Source organism: Trichosurus vulpecula, chromosome 6, assembly GCF_011100635.1.
Source record: "Trichosurus vulpecula isolate mTriVul1 chromosome 6, mTriVul1.pri, whole genome shotgun sequence".
Lineage (NCBI taxonomy): Eukaryota > Metazoa > Chordata > Mammalia > Diprotodontia > Phalangeridae > Trichosurus > Trichosurus vulpecula.
Genome location: NC_050578.1, coordinates 154,810,512 through 154,833,733, shown reverse-complemented (window position 1 = coordinate 154,833,733; position 23,222 = coordinate 154,810,512). Strand labels below are relative to the sequence as shown.

Genomic DNA, 23,222 nt, shown 5'->3' with positions numbered 1-23,222 from the left:
CATTGTGATACACACCGATTTAGCTTATTGGTAAGATCTATAGATAACAAAATTTTTTGTGAGCCCCCAGATTTTTCAGATTTTTGATTGCCAGGTCAACCACTGGTAATTGGGTATAGTGCTTTGACTCCTAGAACAGAGAACCACCTGGAATTTTGTGCTTTGATCTTGAACTACAGAATATAGCACCGTAACACTAGTATACCAGAAAGTACTCAGCAAACAAGCAGTTGACTCCTTACAACAAGGTGCAAAATTTCCTTTCTAGCAGCCTAACATTTACTCTTCCCTCAGATTTTTATAAGGTTACAGATTTATTTAGTTTAGATTCAAATTAGTTATATTTTTATTTTCTTTTTCATTTTGTGGTTCTTTTCCTTGCTCTCTTACTTGGTCTCTCACTTTAAATTATTTTCTCAGGTCAAAATATTTCACAAGATGGTCTCTAATTAAAATGAATGAAATTAAACAAAAAGCAAAAATAAATGCCAAATGATGCAAACAAGCTCAGTTTAATACCTTTACTCACAAATAGTCAATGAGCAAATTCTATTTAGGACTGAGAAATGGTAGGCTAGAAATAATTTTTTCCCTGATAATTTTATAAAGCTTTCATTAAATTTCATGAAGCTGGTACTGAGAGATTCAGTTTGAAGCCTTCTTCTTATGGTTATATTTTTGGCAAAATAAAAAAACCATTTAGCACAGTGGAAACGGGTTTCAGGAGCCATCATTAACAATGAATATTGAATTCTGTCTCATAGAGCACTTGCCTTGTAAGTTGAGCTTTTCTGTTAAACAGAGGACATGTCTCTATCTGTGGGTAATGAACCACTTTATAATAGATTTCCACTGCACTAAATGATGTAATGAGCATTTCTGCATAAATACGTGTCCAAATATCTAAATTTAAGGCTCTACTTTGATTAAATATTTTTGTGTTAAATATATATGTGTATATGGATATGTATCCATATCTATTTCATCATAAAATAGTTTTTAAAAGTGCCAACAAATATTTTGTAACCTCTATTTGAATAAAAATATTTTTAAAAAATGCATCATATTTGTAGAACTTTCTCACATATAATTTCTAGAACAATAGCTGACAACTAAACCTGTGTTTGCAACTGTAGTTATCTGATTCTCATAGTTCTTTGCATGTGTCTTTCAAACTAGAGCTTAACTTCCTCTTGTGCATGTTTTGTGTGAAATGCAGTTTATTAACTTGTCTTTGTCTTTGATGCTTGCAACCTAATCCATCCCAGCTACACTGCCTCGAAAAGAAAGTGCTGTCAAACAAGAAACAGAGAGTGAGTATGATTAGTGCATCAGCAGGTATTCTCAATGCATGTTTGTTTATGTGTAGAAATTAGTTATATGTCACAAAAAAGTTAACACCAGAACTATTGCTTATTCACAGTTGAAAGAGGTATGTGTTAAAGAAATCTGAAATTAGAACAGTGATGAGGCTAAGAAATATACAAGGTAGTTAAGCTGATTTGTCAAGTGATAGACCATTATGTCAGATATATGCAAAAAGACTAACTGACATTTCTGTTTTCAGGTTTGACTTAGTAGGACTTACTTTAAGTTTCATGGTTGGGGCCAAATATTTCATAGTAGAGATAAGATTTTTATTTAAATTCTTCCTGTATCTCACCATTTTTCCTCCTGACCCAAACCAGTTAAATGAAAAGTATCCAAGAAGGATAGAAAAATGGTTTATCCATGGCCTATTTTTTCCCCCACAAAGGAAAACACTACTTTCTTCTTTCATAGTCTTGTTTAATCCAATTTTTGTCACTAGAAGATGGATTTATCTTCTGGCTGCCTTATTGCCATTCTCACCTTTGATATTTACAGCATATCTTTGTATAGGCATACTTAACATCTAAAACCTGGGATCTTCCACATTATAATTAATGATATTTATTAGTATTGTAGTATAAAAGTAAATGTTTTAAGTATATTTTCAGCCTTTGAAGAATTTCATTTAAGCATTGACTTTTATATTAAAAGTAGCATTTTACTGTTAGGATGAGGCATATGAATATAATGTAGAAGGGAATGATAATAAGATTTGCTTGTGTTCTCCAAAAGTAAATAAAGATTGTGTCAGCTGATACTGCATTAAGGAAACCAATAAGCTCTGTTCACTTATAGTTTTGTATTTTTAAAGCTTCGAGATACCTTGTCCAGAGCCAGCCTGGTGTACCACCACACAGTGTGCCACCACCAGGTTCTCCTATTTGAAGTAGTACCTCCTCATTTTCTGAAATGATTGTGAATGAGGATTGAAAGCGAGGGTTTTGAAATACAACAAAAAGAAAACAAATTTTACCCTGGCCCTTGCTCATAAAAAGGAAAGAGACGATGCATTGCTAGGCATGGCATGTAGCTTTCGTAAAACCAGAATCTCAGAGTAGTAACCTTGGTTTGTGCTGCACATTTTTTTCCATGCAGGCCATTCTCTTTCATAGTTTCATTATTTCATAGGTCTTCATGGAAGTTCTGGGAAATTGACTGGATCTACATCTAGCCTAAACAAACTCACTGTTCAGAGTTCTGGGAGTCGTAGATCTCAGTCATCATCTTTGTTGGATATGGGAAACATGTCTGCTTCTGATCTTGATGTAGCCGACAGAACCAAGTTTGATAAGGTAAAATAAATATTGATTTTTTAAAAAATTTCACATGAAATTTTGCCCCTTGGTATAAGTTTACCTTGAGATATTGTTTTCATGGGTATATTATATTAAAAAGTAAATGTAAGCACATTGTGGGAGTGTGTGTATGTGTATTGAGAAAGAGAGAAAAAGGAAGAGAGAAGAGATAGAGGAGGGGAAGGGAGAAGCAGCCTGGCATAGCAGATTGGGAGGACCTGGGATCCAGTTTGATCTTTAGGATCCAGTCCCTAACTTTGTGATCCTCAGCAAGTAACTTAGTTTCTGCAGGTAGTTCTCTGTAACAGACTCTCATTTGCAGAATCATTGATATGAACTGGTAGAGGGGATTTCCTCACTAGAAATTCCCCTCACCAAGGAACTTACAGGTCCAGACCAAAATATCTATTACATACATGTAGTGCATGTACACATACACAGAATATTTTTATGTTATAATCTAAAAAATTACTTTCTGCTTTGATTTTTTTTTGTTTTAATACATTCAAAAATATACAGTCTTACTGACTTACTAATTAAAAGTTTGTTTCTTTTTTACATTCTTAAAAGATAAGTATTTCTTTTAAAGATACCCAAAATATGGGTTACCATTTAAGTGACACATTGAAAGCTGCCTATTCAGTCAGTTTTACCAGCATTTAGTTCAGGATCAATCTGGCATCTCATATCTCAGTTCTGGTAAGAAACCATAAAGTATAGCAGCATATCCAGTTTAGAAAACTAATTAAATCCTGTCAAGATTGTCATAAGTAAAGGAGTGGATGGCAATGAAGAGAAAGTGAGTAACCCCATGAATAGAATTCTGGATTTTGAGTCTGGTTCAAGTCCCACCTTTAATACAATAAGTGTGGGCCATGAATAAGTCATTTCATGTCTGAGCCTCAGAACTCTTTTTAGAGACAAACGGTGATTTATATTGGTGGAAGGAGTTCCTACACCAGTGCAATCACACGTCCTTAACTTATAAAGATATAATAATAGTATTAACAACAACAATAATAGCTCGCCTTTTTGAGGTGCTTTCAGGTTTGCAAAAGTGTATCTCATTGATCGTCACAACAGTCCCGGGAGGTAGGCTCTGTTATTATCCCTATTTTACAGGTGAGGAAACTGAGAGTAAGAGAGGTTAAGTGACTTACCTAGGGTCACACGTCTAATATGTGTCTGAGGCTAGATTTGAACTCAGGTCAGGCTCCAAGTTCAGTGTACTATCCACTTTACCAATTAGTTGCCTGATATGAAAAGGAGTGGCTGACATAATAAACACCATAATATATGTTATACTAATGGGTGGGCCTTCAGCTATAATCTGTGGTCCTGTTACAAGTTTTGAAAATTCCCAGGTTTTTTGTTGTTACTCACTCTAAGAAGATCTTTGTCTTGGGATTTATTTGAAAAGATGGAGAAAGTATTTTCCCCCTTTAGAAAGAAGCAAACTAAAAGCAAAAACATTTTATCATGTTGGTACAGTGATTTAAATGGTTATTTTGATTCTCTTTAGATCTTTGAACAGGTTCTAAGTGAGTTAGAACCCCTATGTCTAGCAGAGCAGGACTTCATAAGTAAGTTTTTCAAACTGCAGCAACATCAAAACATTCCTGGAACAATGGTATGGCTCATATTTAGTTTGGTTATATTATGCAGTGTTGTTAAATATTTTATCAGAATTTGTGTGTAATTGCCTAAGAAAAGCAGAACCAGATTTCAAACGATATGCATGATTTTGTCTAGTATGTGTGGTTTTATAAGATGTTAAAAAATGAAATAAATAGGAATTGGAGGATCTGAATCAATTTTTCTGAACTGTGTCACACCCGATTTTTCATATTGGTAAGAAAAATCCTTTCAATTTACTTTAAGAATAGTATTATAAAATATCAGTTTAAATTCATCAGCACTTGAAATAAAAATTATGACCTTCAAGATGTATTAATGGATGGTACAGGGTTCATTGCTGGTACAGAATGAAAAATCAGGAGACCTAAATCCTAATTCTGGCTGTGTTGCTAACAAGCTCTGATACTAGCTAACTCATTTAACAACCTCAACTTTCTCACTTGTAAAATGTGGATGATAGTAACAACCCTACTCACCTAGCATAATGATTGTTGTGAGGACTGAACAGGAGGAAATAAAGAGACCCAGAGAAATCATGGTGAAACACAGTGAAACAAGCCCTCAGCTTCTAATCTTTGAGTTACCAGAAATATAAAATCCCTAGTACCTTTGGTACCCTACAGCTTAGGATCTCTCATAGATGTGTGTGTCTTTCAGCAAAAGTCTTCATGCTACTGCTACTTCAATGAAAAAAATCAATAAGAGTTTACATTATAGCTCTTAAAGGGTTACAAAGTAATCTTCATGCTTTACTCATTTGATCATCACAATAATTGATGAAATAGACAGTATAAATATTTTAACCCCATTTTACAGATGAGAAAGTTGAAACAGGTCAGTGACTTGTCTAAAATCACACAGCTGGTGAGTAGCCTTGGATCCAGTTCTCCTGGTACCAGGCCTACTACTCTTTTTCCTTATATGTTTATGTGATAATCCAAGCTTTATTTAAGTAAATCTGTTTAGTAGTAATTCTCTTTTGGAGTTTTAAATGGCATTAAATTCTGATGTTAATGCTATGGTAGGATAGTAAAACAAAACAAAAAAACTGACCCAAAAAACTAAAGTTATTATTAGATATTGTCCAGGTTTCTGGCTATTGTAAATTATGGTGGTTTTTTGTTTCTTAAAGGATTCTTAGTTAAAATCTTAAGTATAGAGTCTTATATAAAATCTTAAGTACTAGGCAGCATATTAAAACATAAAATATAAATTATAAATGTGCAGCTTATTAATAATTATTACTTTTTAAAGATTTACTGTTTTTATAATGTATTCTCTTCTAGGCACTAATGTTTTAAAGACACATTTTAAAGATGATTAGGTTACTTGACATATTTGGTACATAAATGAGCAGGCTATTTGATATATGAATTAGATTTAAATGGAAGTCACTTTCATTGTCTAATGGTAGTATAATAAATAACTAAATTTTTTAGGCTGAAACAGAAGATTTGGATGGAGGAATGTTATCACGGCAGTATAACTCTGGTGTACTACAGTCTATATCATCTGAGTATGTGTGATTTTTTTATTTTAGAGAACAAAATTGTAGTTTTCCACCAAGTGAAAGATTTTGTTTCTTTCCTATAGTGAAAAGAAATCAAAATTAACATTGTGCTCATAGTCATCAGGTATCATTGTTTACATTCGGGTTTATAGTTAGGGTGGTGGTCTCAGATACTTTATTTTGATTATTTCTTGTTGAATTGAAAGTTTCCAAGCATGGCATAGCATCAGTTTCTAGATCCCTTTAATTCTTAACTTGGAATGGGAGATAGGGACTGAACCTGTGAATTCATTGGTGTGCAGCGGTCAGCAAATCATGGCTAGAGACCAAATCCAGCTCTAGCCTCTTTTTGTATGCTGATGAGCTACGAATGGTTTTTTACATTTTTAAATACAATGAAACTTGATTTAAATTGTGAAATTTGTATTTTATTTAAATTTTAAATATTCATGGAATTTGGACGAACTAACAAAAGGTGTCATTGACTATGACATGATTTGCCACACCATTAGTGAAATAATAGCCTTTGAAAGACATTCCATTTCTTGGCAGTCATATTTGTGTAGCAACTTTCAGAGCCTGGGTGTATAAATGGCATAAAATTCTTTCTTAATAAAATATTTGTAAACTGGAAAATAAGATACCTGTTATTCAAATTTTAGAATTAAGTTATCGTTTGAAATAATTTTCACTGTTTTATGTGGTAACAATTTAGTAGAGTTAGGGAGGAATGAATATGAAATTTGTGCTAAATTTTCTGTGCTTTGTATGTTCTTTGAACAGGAAAGATATGATCCGCCAAATGATGATTAAAATATTTCGCTGCATCGAGCCAGAATTGAACAATCTGATCGCATTAGGAGATAAAATTGATAGCTTTAACTCCCTCTACATGCTAGTCAAAATGAGTCATCATGTGTGGACTGCACAAAATGTGGATCCTGCTTCCTTTCTCAGTACCACATTGGGAAATGTTTTAGTGACTGTAAAAAGGAACTTTGACAAATGCATTGTGAGTTTTTTATTACTTAAATTTAGGTAATAATAAATCACCAAATGAATTCAGATACTGCCAACCTTTTTGAGAAGAGGAACTACTTTTCATTTCTCCATAGCTTTGAAATTGTTGATAGGGATATACAGTGAAACTGTATGACCAACTTCCTTTTACTATCCTCAAATTTAAATTCCAAAAAAATAGGTTAAGAAGGCTTCATAGTTGTGGCAGTTATCAAATTTAAGAATTAACATATAAGTTGGAATTATAATTTTAGTAATTTCACACATCAGTATGTTAAGCTAGTTGTAATGGATATTTCTTAAAAAAATACATGGGGAATCAACTTCGTAGTGGTGGGTTTCTCTGAACTTGGCTAGGATGGTACTCAAATAATAATCCTTCACTTGTCCTGTACTCAAAACTTTTCAAATTAATATGATCTACCAAAGCTTATACTGTTGACCTTATACTGTTGACTTGAAGAACTCCATATATCTCTATAAGGGTGCTATTTATTGCTTTAAAATCCTTAAGTGAAAACACAAAAGGTCAATGTTAAGGTTGTTGTGGAAATTGCATTTTTTCCCTAGTCTTTAGATATATTTCCCCCCCAAAACAAGTTTTTTCATGTAATCAGTATTGGTATGTGTTAGGATATCAGTATTATGAATTTTTCTAAAAATGAATAAGTGAAATTACTTAAATATTTAGCATCTTGATTAACCTTAGTAATAGAAGCCTAGACAAACATGAAATTGATTGAAATTCATGCCTATTTTTCGTAAACTTCATTTAAACTAACAACTTCAGTTTTAGCCTGTATACCATCAAATGATTTTATTAGATGCTACCAAGAAGTAGCAAAGTTAATTCTTTAAAAACTCATCTTTTATTTTGCCTGTCCAGAAACAGTAACAATGTATGGAAAGCCAGAAGGTAAATGGGCACTGAGAGAAGCAAAAGTAAAAAAATTTAGATAATCATTTCATACATAAGGAGTTGGTTTATAAAATGTTAGTGCTTAACGAGCTTCCAAGATGTGACAGCTTGTTAACTGTGTTTACCAACAAGACTTAACTTTAGATTGCACACCTTTCTTCCAAGACCCTCATTAAAATTCATTCCCTTCACTTATTTCTTTTATATTACTCTAATGGATCCATGTTGTCAATTCAGGACTTCCCTCTAACCTGTAGGGAAGGGAAGGAAATAGAAATTTATATAGTACCTACTCAGTCCCAGGTACTCTGCTACATGCTTTAAAAATGTTATCTCATTAGAGGCTAACAACCACCCTTGGAGGTAGGTGCTGTTAGTAGTTCCATTTTACAGATGAGGAAACTGAGACAAACAGGCTAATTGACTTGCCCAGAGTCACACAGCTAGAAAGTATCCGAGGCTGGATTTGCACTCAAGTCTTCTAAGACCAGACCTTGTGCTCTATTTACTACATCACCTAGCCGCCTTACGTTACCCAGGGGATGAGGGGGAAATGAATTACATTAACACTAAATATATTTTTATGGTATCATAGGATCTATAGCTAGAAGGTCCCTCATTTTCTAGGCGAGGAAACTGAGATTCCTGGAGGTCGAGGGACTTGCCCAAGGTAATGCTAGTAGTCATTGAGCAATAAAGCCAAGATGTGAACCTAGACTGTCTCTAAAACTAGTGCTTTTTCCAGTGCAGCATATACCTCTCCTCTTTGAGTATCTGAATTCACCAGATCTGCACTTGAGAAATATCCTCCTGCCCTACCTGCCCCCCTAGGAAAAGGATAATTGTCTCCATTGCTTATACTGTCTGACTCTTGCTCTTTCTTGCATCCTTTTAAAACATGGAATAAGATTCCAAGAAGTAACAGATTTACTTCTTTCATGTGCTCCCTAACTCTGAAGTTCCCTTACTTTTTTCTTCCCATCCCCTCTGCTGCCCTAAAAAACAAAAAGAAATTGCTGTTGTCTGTCAGCTTCTGAGGAATAGTGAAAGTGGCATTTCATTTTGTTTAGAAAGGCATATTAACATTGCAGAATGGAAGATTAGAAGATTCCTGTGTGCCAAACCACTTGTGAATAACTTATCTTTTTTTAAATTACTGATAACAGAAATGAAAGTAATTCAAAGAGGATGTAGTAATAAATAACCTCCCCCGTCATATTTGTGTTCTAAGTGTACCTCTGTTTGCCTAGGATGAGTGATTTTAAATTCATTGTAAAAACGTTGAGTCCCTTCAGTGTAAACTACTGTGCTCAGAATACCAAGATGAAAGAAAAGCACTCTTTGCTCCAGGGAGTTCACTGTGCTGCTGCTTTGTAACTGTAAATTCATATTTAACTTAGAGACATACAACACTGCTATGGCTAAGAAGAAATGAGATTCCAGGAATAGAGGTTTAAATCAACTAACCAAAAAAAAGAAGATGAAGAAAAAGGAGCAGGGACAGAATTAAGTCTACTACAAGAAACTTAATAGAACTGGACCCAAGTTTTGAGGCCTTGGGAATAAGGTTCGTGAGGCTACAGTTGTAGAATCTGGAGGTAGACAAGGAATAGAATTATCAGAGAGAACAGTTAGGAGCTGAATTCAGGAATTACACTTAGAGCCTAGCCAAAAAATTCCTAATATCCCTAGGGATCAAGGTTAGTGACTGTAGCTTAGCCAGTTTGTAAGGTGAAACAAAAATGAAAAGTTAGATTTGTGGATCAAGTTATGCCAGCCTGGATTCTGTGTCCAGTAGTGTGAGGAATCTATAAATACATTGATATTTTTACTACCTGCTTCACAGATTGTGTGGGAAGCATTTTATAAATCATAAAATGTGATAAAAACATATCAGCTAGTATGAACTACCAAGATTACCCTGCACACACACATAGTGTTAAGTAAATTTTACTGTTGAAATGGCTGAAAATTGTGATTTGGATGAATTGGCATGGAGGAGAGATGTAGAGTTGGGTTTTTTTTTTCCCAGTGTTGAAATTGAAAGAGGAGATAGCCTTTAATCCTTAAAGTCATCAGTCAGGAGCAGAAATATGAGAAGTTTTTGTTTGTAGAGGTGCTAAGAGATTTTGTTACAAATGCATTTGTTATCACAGATGGCTTTATTTTTAATTAAACACTTATCTTTTCCTTAGCCAGAGGAAAAATAACTAATTTAGACCTCTGTTAGTTGTATAAAATTCTATTAATGTTAGACTATTTTCAGACCATAACCTGCAATCTTTGTATCTAAAATCTCCAGAGAATCTACCTAATTGGTCTCAAGAAATTTTGATTTCAGATAATCTGTCAAATCTTGATTATGTGTACATATAAGAAGGGAACATTATACAAAAGATAATATGAAACACTGAACAGTTCTCACAGTGCCTTTTTCCCTCAAACTCCACTACCCAAGTCCCCAGATAATTTTTTATTATGATCTATAATGCAAATAGTACATGTATAGTTTTTGTATAGTATATGATATATAAAAATTACTTCTGTGCATAAAAATTTTACTTTAAAAATTAGCTGTATTCCAGCAATGTTTTTCCATGATTACCACATGTGAATCTAGGTATTTGAGAAGTAGACACATAAATACCATCATGTGAATAATGTTTTCTGGTTATTTTGAACAAACTCATCTGTAAAATTAGAAGTGGAATAACTTGTGGAATTATAGGATGTGAGGACTAGAAAGGAATATTAAAAGTCATCTTAAAGTCCCAGTTTCCTTTTCCTTATTTTACAGATGAGGAAACTGAGGCTGAGAGAGGTTATGACTTTCCCATGGTCACACAGCCAGCAAATGGCAGACCTAGGATGTGTGAGCACAGGCCTTCTGCTTCCCATTCAGAAATGTGTATTACTAATTCACCATGCTGCTAAAAGAATTATCTCTAAAGTTCTTGCCAACCAGCCCTGAAAATCTGCGATGCCAGTCTGTACTGCTGGGAATGTTTCTGTTTTATCTATATAAAATAAAGCATTGCATTCCTTTGGCATCTTTTCACCAGAATGTCTAAGTGTTTTGATTTGAATACTAATTTAGAAATGAGTAATGGGTACAAAACAGATAAAAATCATTCTTCAAATTTGTTATGAAGATTCTCTCTCTTCCCCACTCTTCTCTCACCAGAAACTGGTAGGCCAGAAATGGCCTAGAGTCATACAATACCAGAGCCACACTGGGAGAGCTTTGCTTCTCAGAAATTACTATAGACTTGTCAATCCAAAATACTTGAAGAAAAGCTAAGAACATGCCATTTATCAGTCCTGAGTGCAAGGGATCAAGTATCTTCTATCCACAACTTTGCACCAAATAATTGTTTATAAATAATACAAAAGTTTCATTGATGATCTGTTTGTATGTTTTTTTTTACTAAGATGAAGTTTGTTAATTCACTTTTAAAAGAAGTTTATTTTAGAGGGCATTATGAATGAACTCTTTCATTGTTTTTTTTTGTGATTGTTTCTATCCACTTAATAAGAATCAAAGATGTATTACCATCTCTGCTTATACTCAATATAGTTGATTGTCAGTCATTGTGTTTTATATTATTAGTGCATTACATCGCCTTACTTTCTGCCTGTCTTTAGAGTAACCAAATAAGACAGATGGAAGAAGTAAAGATCTCAAAGAAGAGCAAAGTGGGGATTCTTCCATTTGTTGCTGAATTTGAAGAATTTGCAGGGCTTGCTGAATCAATCTTCAAAAATGCAGAGCGTCGTGGAGATCTAGATAAAGCTTACATAAAACTTATAAGAGGAGTCTTTGTAAATGGTAAGTTTTAGTAGGAATTTTTCAGTCTATTTTTTAACCATCTTTTTGTCTAATTTTGTCATAATTTGAAGATAACTTTTGATTTGTATTTTGAATCCTTTTTTTCGGGGATACTGAATTGAAAATGTTCCCAAATTCTGAAAGCAGTAATGTGTGTATGTGTTTGTATACATGTGTATATTCTATGCAGTTATCCAGAAGCATTTTTAAGAACTATATTCATTTATTCAGGATTCAACAAATATTTATTGAGTAGCCACTTTTAGTGGCAAAATGGGTTAGTCACAGGGGTAGAGAACCTGGGACCTTGAGGGCACATGGCCTTCTAGGTCCTTGGGTGTGGCCTTTTGACTGAGTCCAAATTTTACAGAACAAATCCTTTTATCAAGGGGATTTGTTCTCTGAAGTTTGGATTCAGTGAAAGGGCCGAACTTGAGGAACTAGAGGGCCACATGTGGCCTTGAGGCCAGAGGTTCCCCACCCCTGGGTTAGTGTAATCCATAGACAGAAGAGGGTCTTGCTGTACTGGAGATTTCCCTGGGTTGTTCTTGCTGCTCTGAAGGCTTCTGGAAACAGCTGAACTGAGCTGTGGTTGATTAAGGGAGCTCAGGTAATGGAATGGGGGCTTACTTGTCAGAGTTTTCCATCAAAGTTTTCAAACACAAGGCTCATTACAACTAGCTGCACTCCCAAGTGGGGCTGAACTAAATTAAAATGTAACTGGGAAATGTTAAAATAAATAAAAATATGATAGAACACAGACAGTGTTAATGTGTGCTTTTCTGAGTATGTAGTCTGCATCAATCCTTATGTACAGTTTAATGGAGTTTGATACAACTATCTTGGGTCAGTTCCTAATTTTTCACTAATGCTCTGTAGCTGGAGGCTTAAGTTAAATTTTCATACGGTGGGTTACTAGGATAGGGCGAATTTAGAGAGCTCTAAGAGTACTTGTATTCCTTCAGCAGATAGAAACAACTGAGCTTAGCCCCAAGTTAGCAAGAATAATCAATCAAAATAGGAAATTACCAGTATTTCTTTCCCTACCTCTATACAACCTCTTTAAAATAGCCAGCCCAAGCCTTGCTCTCAGCCCACCATAGCATCTTCCTCATGTGATAATAGTATTGCACTGGGTAGTGTCCCTGAATTTCTACCCCAAGAGGAACTTGTGTCCTGAGATGTTCTTCCCAGGGTCTTCCTAGCCAAATGAATTTGTCTTAAAAAGTTAATTGGAAGAAACCGTTAGTCACATTCTCTGGTTCTTGCCTCCAGGCAACAGAATTCACTAGTTACACCTCTTTTTTTTCCCCAAGTTCTTATTCTATCTTGAATAAAAAATGTTTATTTCTTCTTTTTCCTATCTCTGCGTTCAGCATCTTTAAAAAAAAAAAAAACCTTAAATTTTGGGACTTTGCAAATTCCCTGATATACAAATGCGATTTGAAGGACTATTCCTTTATAGAAAACACCACTACCTTAGAGAAAGATGCTGTCAGAGCTGCTATTTATTCTAGGTTAATTGGTATCATAAAGGAGTGAGTATTGATTTAAATAGAGATTGTACATGGAAAGAATCAAGGCAGTTTCAGAAAAGGAAAAGAGCAAAACTGAAGGTAATGAGGCCACTGAAAAATATGTCACTAATATTGGCCAGGCCTCACCTTTATTCCCTAGTGCTTTGAGTATATAGTAGCTTATACAAATTTTAAAAATTAAGATGCAGTCAAGAGCTGAGGCAGTTTTGGTACTGTATATATTAAGATTTCTTTAGAATGAAGACCTGTAGGGAAAGAGTGTGGTGATTTTTGTAAGAATGACTTAAGGAAGAAGTTGTTATTACTTTAACATTTGGGACAATGCCTTTTTCAAGTTAGGCTAAGAGGTGAGTAATTTAAAATTTAGGTGCTGTGAAAGAAGCTATGTCACTTTCATTCTTCCTCTAAAATGTTATGTACAAATAGTGGTGGTGATTTTTGTTTGCCCTTCAAATAATAGGATTTTAATATAAAAAAGCTTACTAATTTAATATGAATAATTTTTTAATCAGTATTCAAAATTAAGGTTTTTGCAGACCCTGGGAAGTGACTTTAGGAGAATTTCAGGTAATTCATCAAAATAGTAGACATGAGATAGGGAATTCTGCTAACATTATTAGTGTTCTGGCCTATATTATTTGTTTTAGAGTCCATAGATTCTATAATTTAAGGTATAACCAACTGCAGCTGGAAGGAGGAAGCCATCCCACATTTGTTCTAGTGAAGATGACATTTTCTTCATTTCTCCCCAAAAGAAATTAGTAAGACCTCTAAGCCTTAAGAAGAAAGATTTTACTACATTAATTGTTCATGGTTGCATTATAAAACATACCATGAAAAGGAGCAGTGTCATGGAGGGACTTTGAGAAAAAAAAGGGAAGTTAAGAGTTAAAATAGATTACCCCAATATACATCAATCTTTTCATTGCCAAATCCAAGGACCTTAGTCCTCATTTTCTCATACTCTCTTCTTAGAAAGTCTCTCCTCTCTGAATTTTCATTACATTGCTCCCTTTGATTCTCTTCCTAGCTGTCGTACCATTTCTCAGGCTCCTTTGCTGGATCATCATCCGTATCAAGTTTTCTAACTGAGTCTGCCCCACAGCTCTGTCCTGGGCCCCCTTCTCTCTATATTCTCTTATATGCCACACTGACTTCATAACCCCCTGTAGTTTTAATTAGTATATCTATGCAGAGGACTCCCAGATCTATATATCTACTTCTAGTGTCTCTCCTGAGCTCCAACTCAGGGGTAGTAAATGTTTAATAACCAGATTTCCAGGGGCGGGGAAGGGTGTGTACAACAGACTTTTAAGTTAATCTACATCATTAAGGTTTTCTATATGACTTTCTTGAGTATAAGCGCTCAAGGAAACAACAAACCAACAAACCTGATTTTTAGCGTTTGCCAGTTTCAGAGATGTAAGTGCTCACACTTAAAAGTTTATAATTGGCACTCATGAGCCGGTATATGAACCAGGTCTAGCACACTCTGGCGCCGGCCCCACAGGACTAGTTCCTATTGGGCATTTCTGTATCTTAAATTCAGTACAGCCAAAGCAGAATATGTTTTCTTTCCTCTAAAACTTTCCCTTCTTCCCAGTTTACTTATTTGTGTTTATAGTACCATCATCCTTAGTCACCCAGTCTCCCAACCTTCAAAGTCATCCCTGACTCTTGCCTTTCCTTCTCCCCACGTATCTAATCAGTGACCAAATGATGTCAGCACGGCCTCTATGCTCAAATCCATCCCCTTCTGTCCACTCATGCAGCCATCACTAATTTGAGCCCTCATTACCTCTTACCTGTACTGTCACAACAGGCTCTTCCTTTTCAGCTCACAGTTGATCTTCCTAATCACAAGTCTGACTATATTATTTCCCTGCTCAGGAAGTTCCAGTGGCTTCTACTTGTCTCTAGAATAAAACAGACATTTCTCTGTTTAAGATTTAAAGCCCTTCACTTCCAAGGTATCTTTCCAAACTGCTGTCCCCACACACAACATTCCATTTCCCACTCCTGTGCATTTGTACGAGGTTATCACCAGTGTGTGGAATATACTTCCCTTTTCCTAAACCCTATAGAATTTTTAGCTTCCTTCAAGGCATAACTCAGATGCTACCTCCTACATGAGGCTTCTCAATCAATTAGCAGGCATTTATTAAAGAAACTGTTAGATGCTGGCACCTTGCTAAATAAGTGCTAGCTATACAAAAAGTGAAAACAGTGCCAGCCTTCAATGATCTTATAGTCTAGCTGGGCAGGAGTGGGAATAACATGCACATCTGTATCTACAAAATCAGTAAAGGTTACTGAGGGTGTGTGAGAAGGAGGCACTAGCTGCTAGGAAGCATTAGGAAAAACCTTGTGTAGAAAGGGTGGTGTTTGAGCTAAGCCCTGTAGAAAACTAGAGACTGAAATACAGAGGGAGTTTATCCCATGGCATAGGGGACAGTCAGTGCAAGGAATGGAATTTTGTGTGTGAAGAAAAAGGCAGCCAGCTTGGTTTGATTGTGCTGTGCACAGAGGGAGGTGGCATGTAACTAAGCCTGGAATGGTAAATTAAGGCCAGCATTTGAAGAGATTTCTGCCAAATGGGGCATTTGCCAAACAGAGGAGTTTATATTTGATCTTGAAGTTATTAGGGAGCCGTTATACTTTGTTGAGTAGAGGAATGACATCCGCACCCTTGGGCATTAGGAAAATCCAAGTGACAGCTATATGAAGGATGATTGGAGACAGTACCATTTAGGGGGCAAGGTAGTGAGGGTCTAAATTATGGTGGTGGCTGTGTGAGGGGAGTGCATAGGATTGACGAGAAAGATATTATGGAAGAAGAAATGTCAAGATTTGGAAACTGATGATGGAGAGTGAGTCAAGAATTACAACTTAAGACTACAAGCCTGGGTGACTGGAAAGAAGGTGGTATCCTCATTAGAAATAGGGAAATTCAGAAGAATGGGTTTGAGGTAAGGCTAATGAGCTTGGTTTTATGCAAGTTGAGTTTGTGATGCCTGTGAGACATCCAGTTCAAAACTGTCCATTGGGTATTTGAGATATTTCAGTGGCCCTCAAGGGAGACCTATCAGTACCTAGCACACAGTAGGTACTTAATAAATGATATTTCAGAAATTAATCAGTGAGTATATGGTTTGACCACTGTTCACTCAGCATTTTTAAGCAACTACTATATGCCAAGCACTGGATACAAAGACAATACAAAAAACTGTCAGGGAGTACATCCCACAGTCGGCTTAACATTTGGAGACAGATACATATGGTGTAATTTGAGAAGGGAACGAGAATACTAAGAGCTGGAAGGATTTCCATAGGAGATCATAACTGAGTTTAACTTTGAAGAAAGCTAAGTTTTCTCCAAGATAGAAGTGAGAAGAAGAATAGGTTCCAGGAGCGGCCTGAGCAAAGGCACACAGGCACAATATGAAATGCTGAGCTGAGAAACCCAAGGTTGCTGGTTCTGTGGAGAGGATATAAATGGGATTAATGTGAAACAAATCATTGGGTACCGATTTAAAAATAGAAAAGTAGATCAGTGAAAAAGACTAGATAGAGAAATATCAGGAATAATGTAGATCTATAACCCAGTGTTTGATAAACCTGAAAATAAGAAATCCCTATTTTATGAGAATTTCTGGGAAAACTGCAAAGTAGTCTTCCACAGACAATTAGACTATCATCTTATACCACAATAAATTTAAAAATATAATATTAAGATATGTAATTTGAATGGCAAAGAATGGTATTTAATATGAAATTTATGTATAAATTATATTGTAAAAAAATCGTGTGCATATATTAGACAAGAACCAGATCAGGAACCTTTGAGAGTTATGGCCTAGGAATTGAATTTTGATTACATGGAATTGAAAAGCCTTTGTGTGAACACAGTTAATACCACTAGGATAAAAGGGGGAGTAGTTGACTGGAGAAAAAAAAAAAACTTCATAACAAATATCTCTGATAAGGGTCTGGTATCTAGAAAGAAAGATAGAAGACCATTTCGGGTGGGAAAGGTGAAAAGGGAAGAAAAATGCTCATTAATTTTTTAAAAATAAAAGTTACTTTTTTGCCTTTGGGTTTGCAATTTTTAGTTTTTATTCTGCAGTTAAATATTAAAAGGAGGGGGAATTTCCATATACAGAGCAGAATAGAAAAAAATTATATAAAACTGCAAGTCTCTATTACATACAGCTTCCTTTTTTTTTAAAGGTTATATAATTCACCATGTTATTTTAAAGCTATCTTGCTAATCTGCTTACTTCTGAACTTCTTTCCATTCTCATTCTTTTGAAAAAAAAAATTTTAAGTTTTATTTAATCTGCCCTTCCCACTCCCTCTCCCCCGCCCCCCATACCAAATCTTAACAAATTTTAAAAAGGAAGTTCTCAATTCTTACATGCATAATCCAGCAAAACAAATTCCCACTCAGGACATGTCCAAAGATGTATGTCTCTTTCTGCATTTTAAGCTTATCACCTCTTGTACAGGAAGTGAGTGGCATTTTTCATCTTTATTTTTTTGGACTCCTAATTTGTCATTATATTGACCGTAGTTCCAAAGTCCTTCAAAAATTTTTCTATGATGTTAAAATTGTATAAACTATTCTCCTAGTTCTGCTCATCCCACTCTACGTTAGTTCACAGAGGTCTTTAGTTTCCTCTGAAACAGTCTATTTTGTCATTGTTTATGGAATAATAGTATTCAGTTATATTCACAATACCATAATGTATTTAGCTTTTCTTCGATATGAAGATACTCCTTTAGTTTCTAATTTTAGGAGATACACACACACACACACACACACACACAATACATAAACACACAGATGAATAGGTACTTTAATTTCTGAAAGTTATTTTTTAAAAGAAATATATATGTGTGTATGTGCGTGTATACACACACACACACACACAGAACCAAAAGCCGTTCCCCATAGCAAACAATTCTTGAAATAGAATTAAACTTTTAGAAACCATATAAAAGAATACTCCAGATCACTAAGAAAAATATAAATGAAAACTGAATTTTCTCCTCCCCCCAAATTGGCAAAAATGATAAAAGATGGGAATAATCAATGTTGGAGGGGTTGAAAAAAGGTACGTACACTTAAGCACTGTTGATGGAGCTGTGAACTGATCTAACCATTATCGAAAGCATTTTGGAATTTCACAAAGTGACTAAAATATCACTTGACCCAAAAGATACAAGAAGGCATTCCACTTGCTGCTTTGCTGAAATGGGGGCTATGGTGTCAGTGCATGTAGGCTCAGACTTTTTTAATATTTGATTTAGTTCTACTAAACTGGTTGGTGTTTTTTCCCCTACTTTTTCTTTTCTATTCTCTATGAGGGGGAGAGACCCAATGGGAAATATAGATGATAGAAAATACGTTAGTGCCCAGATGAATAAAAAAAATCTTTGAAATGAATTTTAAAAATCTGTAACTCTGAAATATATTTTCAGACCAAATTTTACCATTGTGGATCTTTTCTCTGTGTGAACAAAATCTTTGAACATTCCAAATAAAAAGTATTTATATACCATATTCATGGTATAGAAGTTAAATAATCCAAATGTAATAGTACTTGTGCCTAAACAGAGACAGTTTTAAATTTTAATTCAATTTTAAAAATGTGAAATAAATCTCTTCCTAAGCATGATTCAGCTTAAAATAGCCCTTTTTAGCATTGCGCATGCTTACGACTGGGAAAAAAAATCCTTAGATCTCACTTGACTTAGTCTTTAGCTTTAGCTTTAGCTTTAGCTTTAGATTTTCCCTACATCTTTTACTGAAGGTAGTAAGCTACCGAAATGACCAATTTGAGTTTCATCTCTTTTACAAGTGCCAATAGGCAGCAGAAAAAGAGAAGGTCTCCATTTCTAAGTAATCAAGAGTTGGCATTGCTAATAGATTCTATGGATAGAAGAGTTCCATTTTCAGGTATTTTGGGGTTTTTGTTTGGTTTTTTTTTTTTTGATGCCTTTTTAGCATCCAAAAGTTCTTTGCGAATTCTGGTCCTTTGATTTTTGTTTTTAACTCTTTTTATTCTTATTTTAGTGGAGAAAGTAGCAAATGAAAGCCAGAAGACTCCCAGGGATGTGGTGATGATGGAGAACTTCCACCATATTTTTGCAACTCTTTCTCGTTTGAAAATCTCATGTCTAGAAGCTGAAAAAAAAGAAGCCAAGCAGAAGTACACAGATCATCTTCAGTCTTATGTTATCTATTCTTTAGGACAACCTCTTGAAAAACTAAATGTAAGTATCTTTTTAGTGTTTTTCTGGTCCAGAACATAAGTATTATATATGTGTGTAATACCTAAACAAGTTTTTTAATCTTGTTCGTATTTTGAAGGAAATGGCTTTACCTTTCCTTTGTACTGATATTTAACTAAAAGTTCAAAGGCTGTGCCTGTGTGTGAGGAAGAACTATACAATCCATTCTGTTTTCCTTTCCTTTACTTGAATGAATATAGTCAGTAGCTTACATAATCAAGATCAAGGTCTAAAGATATCCTGTCTTTATCCACAGCCCAGTTTAATAAATTATTGAGTTTTTAAATCAAAAGTGCTTAGAAGGTCACAATATTTTTTTTTCATCTTGAAAAGCTTTTTGCAGCATTACAAATCATTATGATTTTTATCTGTTGTGGAAATTCCATACAAAGATGAAAAACAGGTCATGTCAGTTCTAATTGTTAATTTTCTGATTGAATTTCATTATAGCATTTCTTTGAGGGTGTTGAAGCTCGAGTAGCACAAGGTATAAGAGAAGAAGAAGTAAGTTACCAACTTGCGTTTAATAAACAAGAACTTCGTAAAGTTATCAAAGAATATCCTGGGAAGGAAGTGAAGAAAGGACTAGATAATCTCTACAAGAAAGTTGATAAGCACCTTTGTGAAGAAGAGAATTTGCTTCAGGTATGGATTTTTATTCCTTTGACTAAATAAGTCCAAACTCTCACAAAAATATTTTCCTCCCTCAAAACCTCCCCATAGTCAGACCACTTACAGAAGGAAAAGATCAGGAATGTTACTTAATGCTCCTAGATTTGCAGACCAGGTTAGTGGAGGGGTGAATTAAAGTCAGACATTTCTGAATCAGTGTTTCTGCAGTAATCTTAAGAAGATAATATGCCTAAAAGTTTCACATTGTTGTCTCTGTTTAGGTACAAGCATTATTACATTTGGATTATTTAACTTCTATACCATGAATATGGTATATAGATACTTTTTATTTGGAATGTTTAAAGATTTTGTTCACACAGAGAAAAGATCCATGATAGTAAAATTTGGTCTGAAAATATGTTTCTTGAGTTATAGATTTTTTTTATTCATCTAGGCTTTTCCAAATTTTTAATCATTTAAGTCATGATACAACGGGAATGTATTGCTTTTACACCATGACAATAACAATTGCTCTATAACTTATTTGATATAAAACTGTTATGAAGCTACTTTGTTGATTTTGTTTTTGGAAATATAATATACACATATAAAAAAGAAGATACCAAAGGTATGAAAAGTATCATAACTTCTTATTACAAAAACAGGGCAACCGAGAGGCCATCAGTAACTACCAACCTGTATATCTCCTTTAGTATCTATCTAAAATTTTTATGAAACAAATCTATATATACATCAAAGACATCCTCAGTGAGACTATTAGAAGGGAACAGGCAGACGAACCATATTCCACAGAAGAACACATCTTTACCTTCGATGGAGTTGACTGGAAGACGTAGAGGATTTGCACTGTGATTACCTTTTGTTAACCATACAAAAGTGTTTGAATTGATAAAGTAAAATATCACTCTGAAGACTCTCCTGGAGAGTATATGAGAATGCCTATTTGTCCAGACTATGATAGGTAGTTGGAGGGACAGTCCAGAGAGTGGGATGGGTTTGTTTGTGTGTGTAAGAGAAAAAAAAGATGTATATGTTTATGTATAGACATATTTCTGTATACCTGCATACATGTGTGCATATACTCACAGTTTATTACTAAAACAAAGCAACTATGAAAAGCATCAATAACTACCAACTGAGTGATGCATCAGTGTGTGCATGTCTGTATTGTGTGTATAGATACATAGACAAAAAATAATAATTAACAGGACCGCAGTATAAACTCTCTATGACTTTCAGTCAGCTTTGTGATAGTTAAAAATTTGTTGTTCTATGAAATATTGCTTGCCTTTCTATTCTCTGATAGCCTCAGGAGGATTCCCTTGATGCCTAGGCAGATTAGTTTCATAAAAATTTCATGTAGATAGAAAGGAGTAAACGTGTGAATTCTGGACAGCAGTCTGGCAGAAATTAGATTTAGACCAGCACCCTCACGAAACACCCAAGATAAACTCCAAGTGGATTCATGACCTAGATATGTAACCAAATTAGAGAATCAAAGAAGAAATTTCCTTTCAGATCTGTAAAGACTTCATAACAAAAAAAGTGATAGAGAAGATTGTATAAGATAAAATGAACATTTTTTGATTAAATAAAATCTGAAAGTCTTTTGCACAAGCCAGTCTAATGTAGAAAAAATTATAAGACAGGTAACCGGAAAAAATTTTTGCAACAAATTTCTCTGATAAAGGATACAAGGAACTGATTCAGTATATATATGATGAAAACACATTCCCCAGTAGATTAAATGGTCAGAGTATATGAACAGGCAGTTTTCAAAAGAAGAAATCTAAGCTAACAACAAATATATGAAAAAATGCTATGAATGACTAATAATTAAAGAAATGCAAATTAAAACAGTTTTTAGGTTTCATCTACCTCATGCCCATTAGATTGGCAAAGATGACAAAAGAAGGATAACAGCTACACTGGTTGGTGTATGTTGGTGGAGTTGTGGATTGGTCCAGGAATTCTGGAAAACTCTTTGGAACTATGCCCTGAAAGTTACCAAACTGTACATACCCCTTGCCCCAGCTATACAGCTCCTAGGCCAATACCTTAAAGAAATCAAAGAAAGAGGAAAAGGATATATGTGTACTACAGTGAAGACAGATTAATAGAACTGGAATGAATCTTGCCCATACATAATCATACTTGGCCATGCAATGTTTTCATTTAGTTATTAACACAATTTGCTGTTTTCTTTTCAACTTTTACAATAGGTGGTGTGGCACTCCATGCAAGATGAATTTATACGCCAGTACAAGCACTTTGAGGGTTTGATAGCACGATGCTATCCTGGATCTGGTGTTACAATGGAATTCACTATTCAAGACATCCTGGACTATTGTTCTAGCATTGCACAGTCACATTAGACTCAACAAAAGAAAAGCTAACAGTGTGTTCTAAAAATGCCAAGCAGTATCCAGAGATATCAAACTGTATGCTTCAGAAACCTGAATTTGTTACTCTATGTATTATTAATTATTGCTAAATGTCAGGTAAATGTATAGTAACTACAGATGTTAAATGCAACGTTACAGACCCTAAGTAGCAGCAGTATTGTTCACTTACTAGGCTATGTACTAATTTAACATAATACTTTTCGGTTAATTTAAATTGCACTTATTTTTCTATCATTGTGCAGGAGATTTACATTTGTGGGTCCCTTTCTTGCTAATGAGCATTGTAATCTGGAGTATGTGAAGTGCATTGGAAATACAGTGGACACTCCAACTTTAACTCATTCTCTTTCTTGAGAATTACGTAACCTTTAAAATACTGTACAGAACTGTTTTATTTTGCAGGTGTGTGTGTGTATGTGTGTGCGTGTGTGTGTGTGTAGAGAGATAAAGGAGTTCATTTGAATACTTGTAAGCTTATGTTTTGAGGATTATGTAACTATGTCATGTTAAGAATGCACTGACAGTGAAGTAAAGAGATTTTTTTTTTTAAAGTTAACTTGGTACTTATTTTGATGGTGTTTATTTTTTTTTTAGTTCAATTCAAAATTATTAAGCACCTGCAGAAAAACCAGATGAACCCTGCCATCAGGAGCTTTTGTTCTACTGAGAAGCTCAGGAAAGGTTTCATGTAGGAGGTGGCACCTAAGCTGATGAAAAGAAATAAGGATTTTATGTGACCAAGCTGCCTTTCAGATATGGGAAGCCAC

The 23,222-nt window shown here is 34.7% G+C and overlaps 1 protein-coding gene across 8 annotated transcripts in view; it reads left to right on the top strand.

Annotated features, from left to right (window-relative positions):
• EXOC1 (exocyst complex component 1) overlaps window positions 1-23,011 on the top strand; it is a 59,959-nt gene extending 36,948 nt beyond the window's left edge. For 4 of the 8 annotated variants that reach the window (XM_036763712.1, XM_036763714.1, XM_036763709.1 and 1 more), the window contains 9 exons: window positions 1,269-1,313; window positions 2,500-2,663; window positions 4,189-4,296; window positions 5,744-5,820; window positions 6,598-6,826; window positions 11,399-11,582; window positions 19,200-19,399; window positions 19,868-20,062; window positions 22,273-23,011. In XM_036763712.1, the coding sequence (XP_036619607.1) occupies window positions 1,269-1,313; window positions 2,500-2,663; window positions 4,189-4,296; window positions 5,744-5,820; window positions 6,598-6,826; window positions 11,399-11,582; window positions 19,200-19,399; window positions 19,868-20,062; window positions 22,273-22,425 (1,355 nt within the window). In that variant the 3' untranslated portion in view covers window positions 22,426-23,011. The remainder of the gene's footprint in view (window positions 1-1,268; window positions 1,314-2,499; window positions 2,664-4,188; window positions 4,297-5,743; window positions 5,821-6,597; window positions 6,827-11,398; window positions 11,583-19,199; window positions 19,400-19,867; window positions 20,063-22,272) is intronic. The other 4 variants (XM_036763716.1, XM_036763715.1, XM_036763713.1 and 1 more) reach the window with 1 other exon arrangement.
• Window positions 23,012-23,222: the final 211 nt, after the last annotated feature.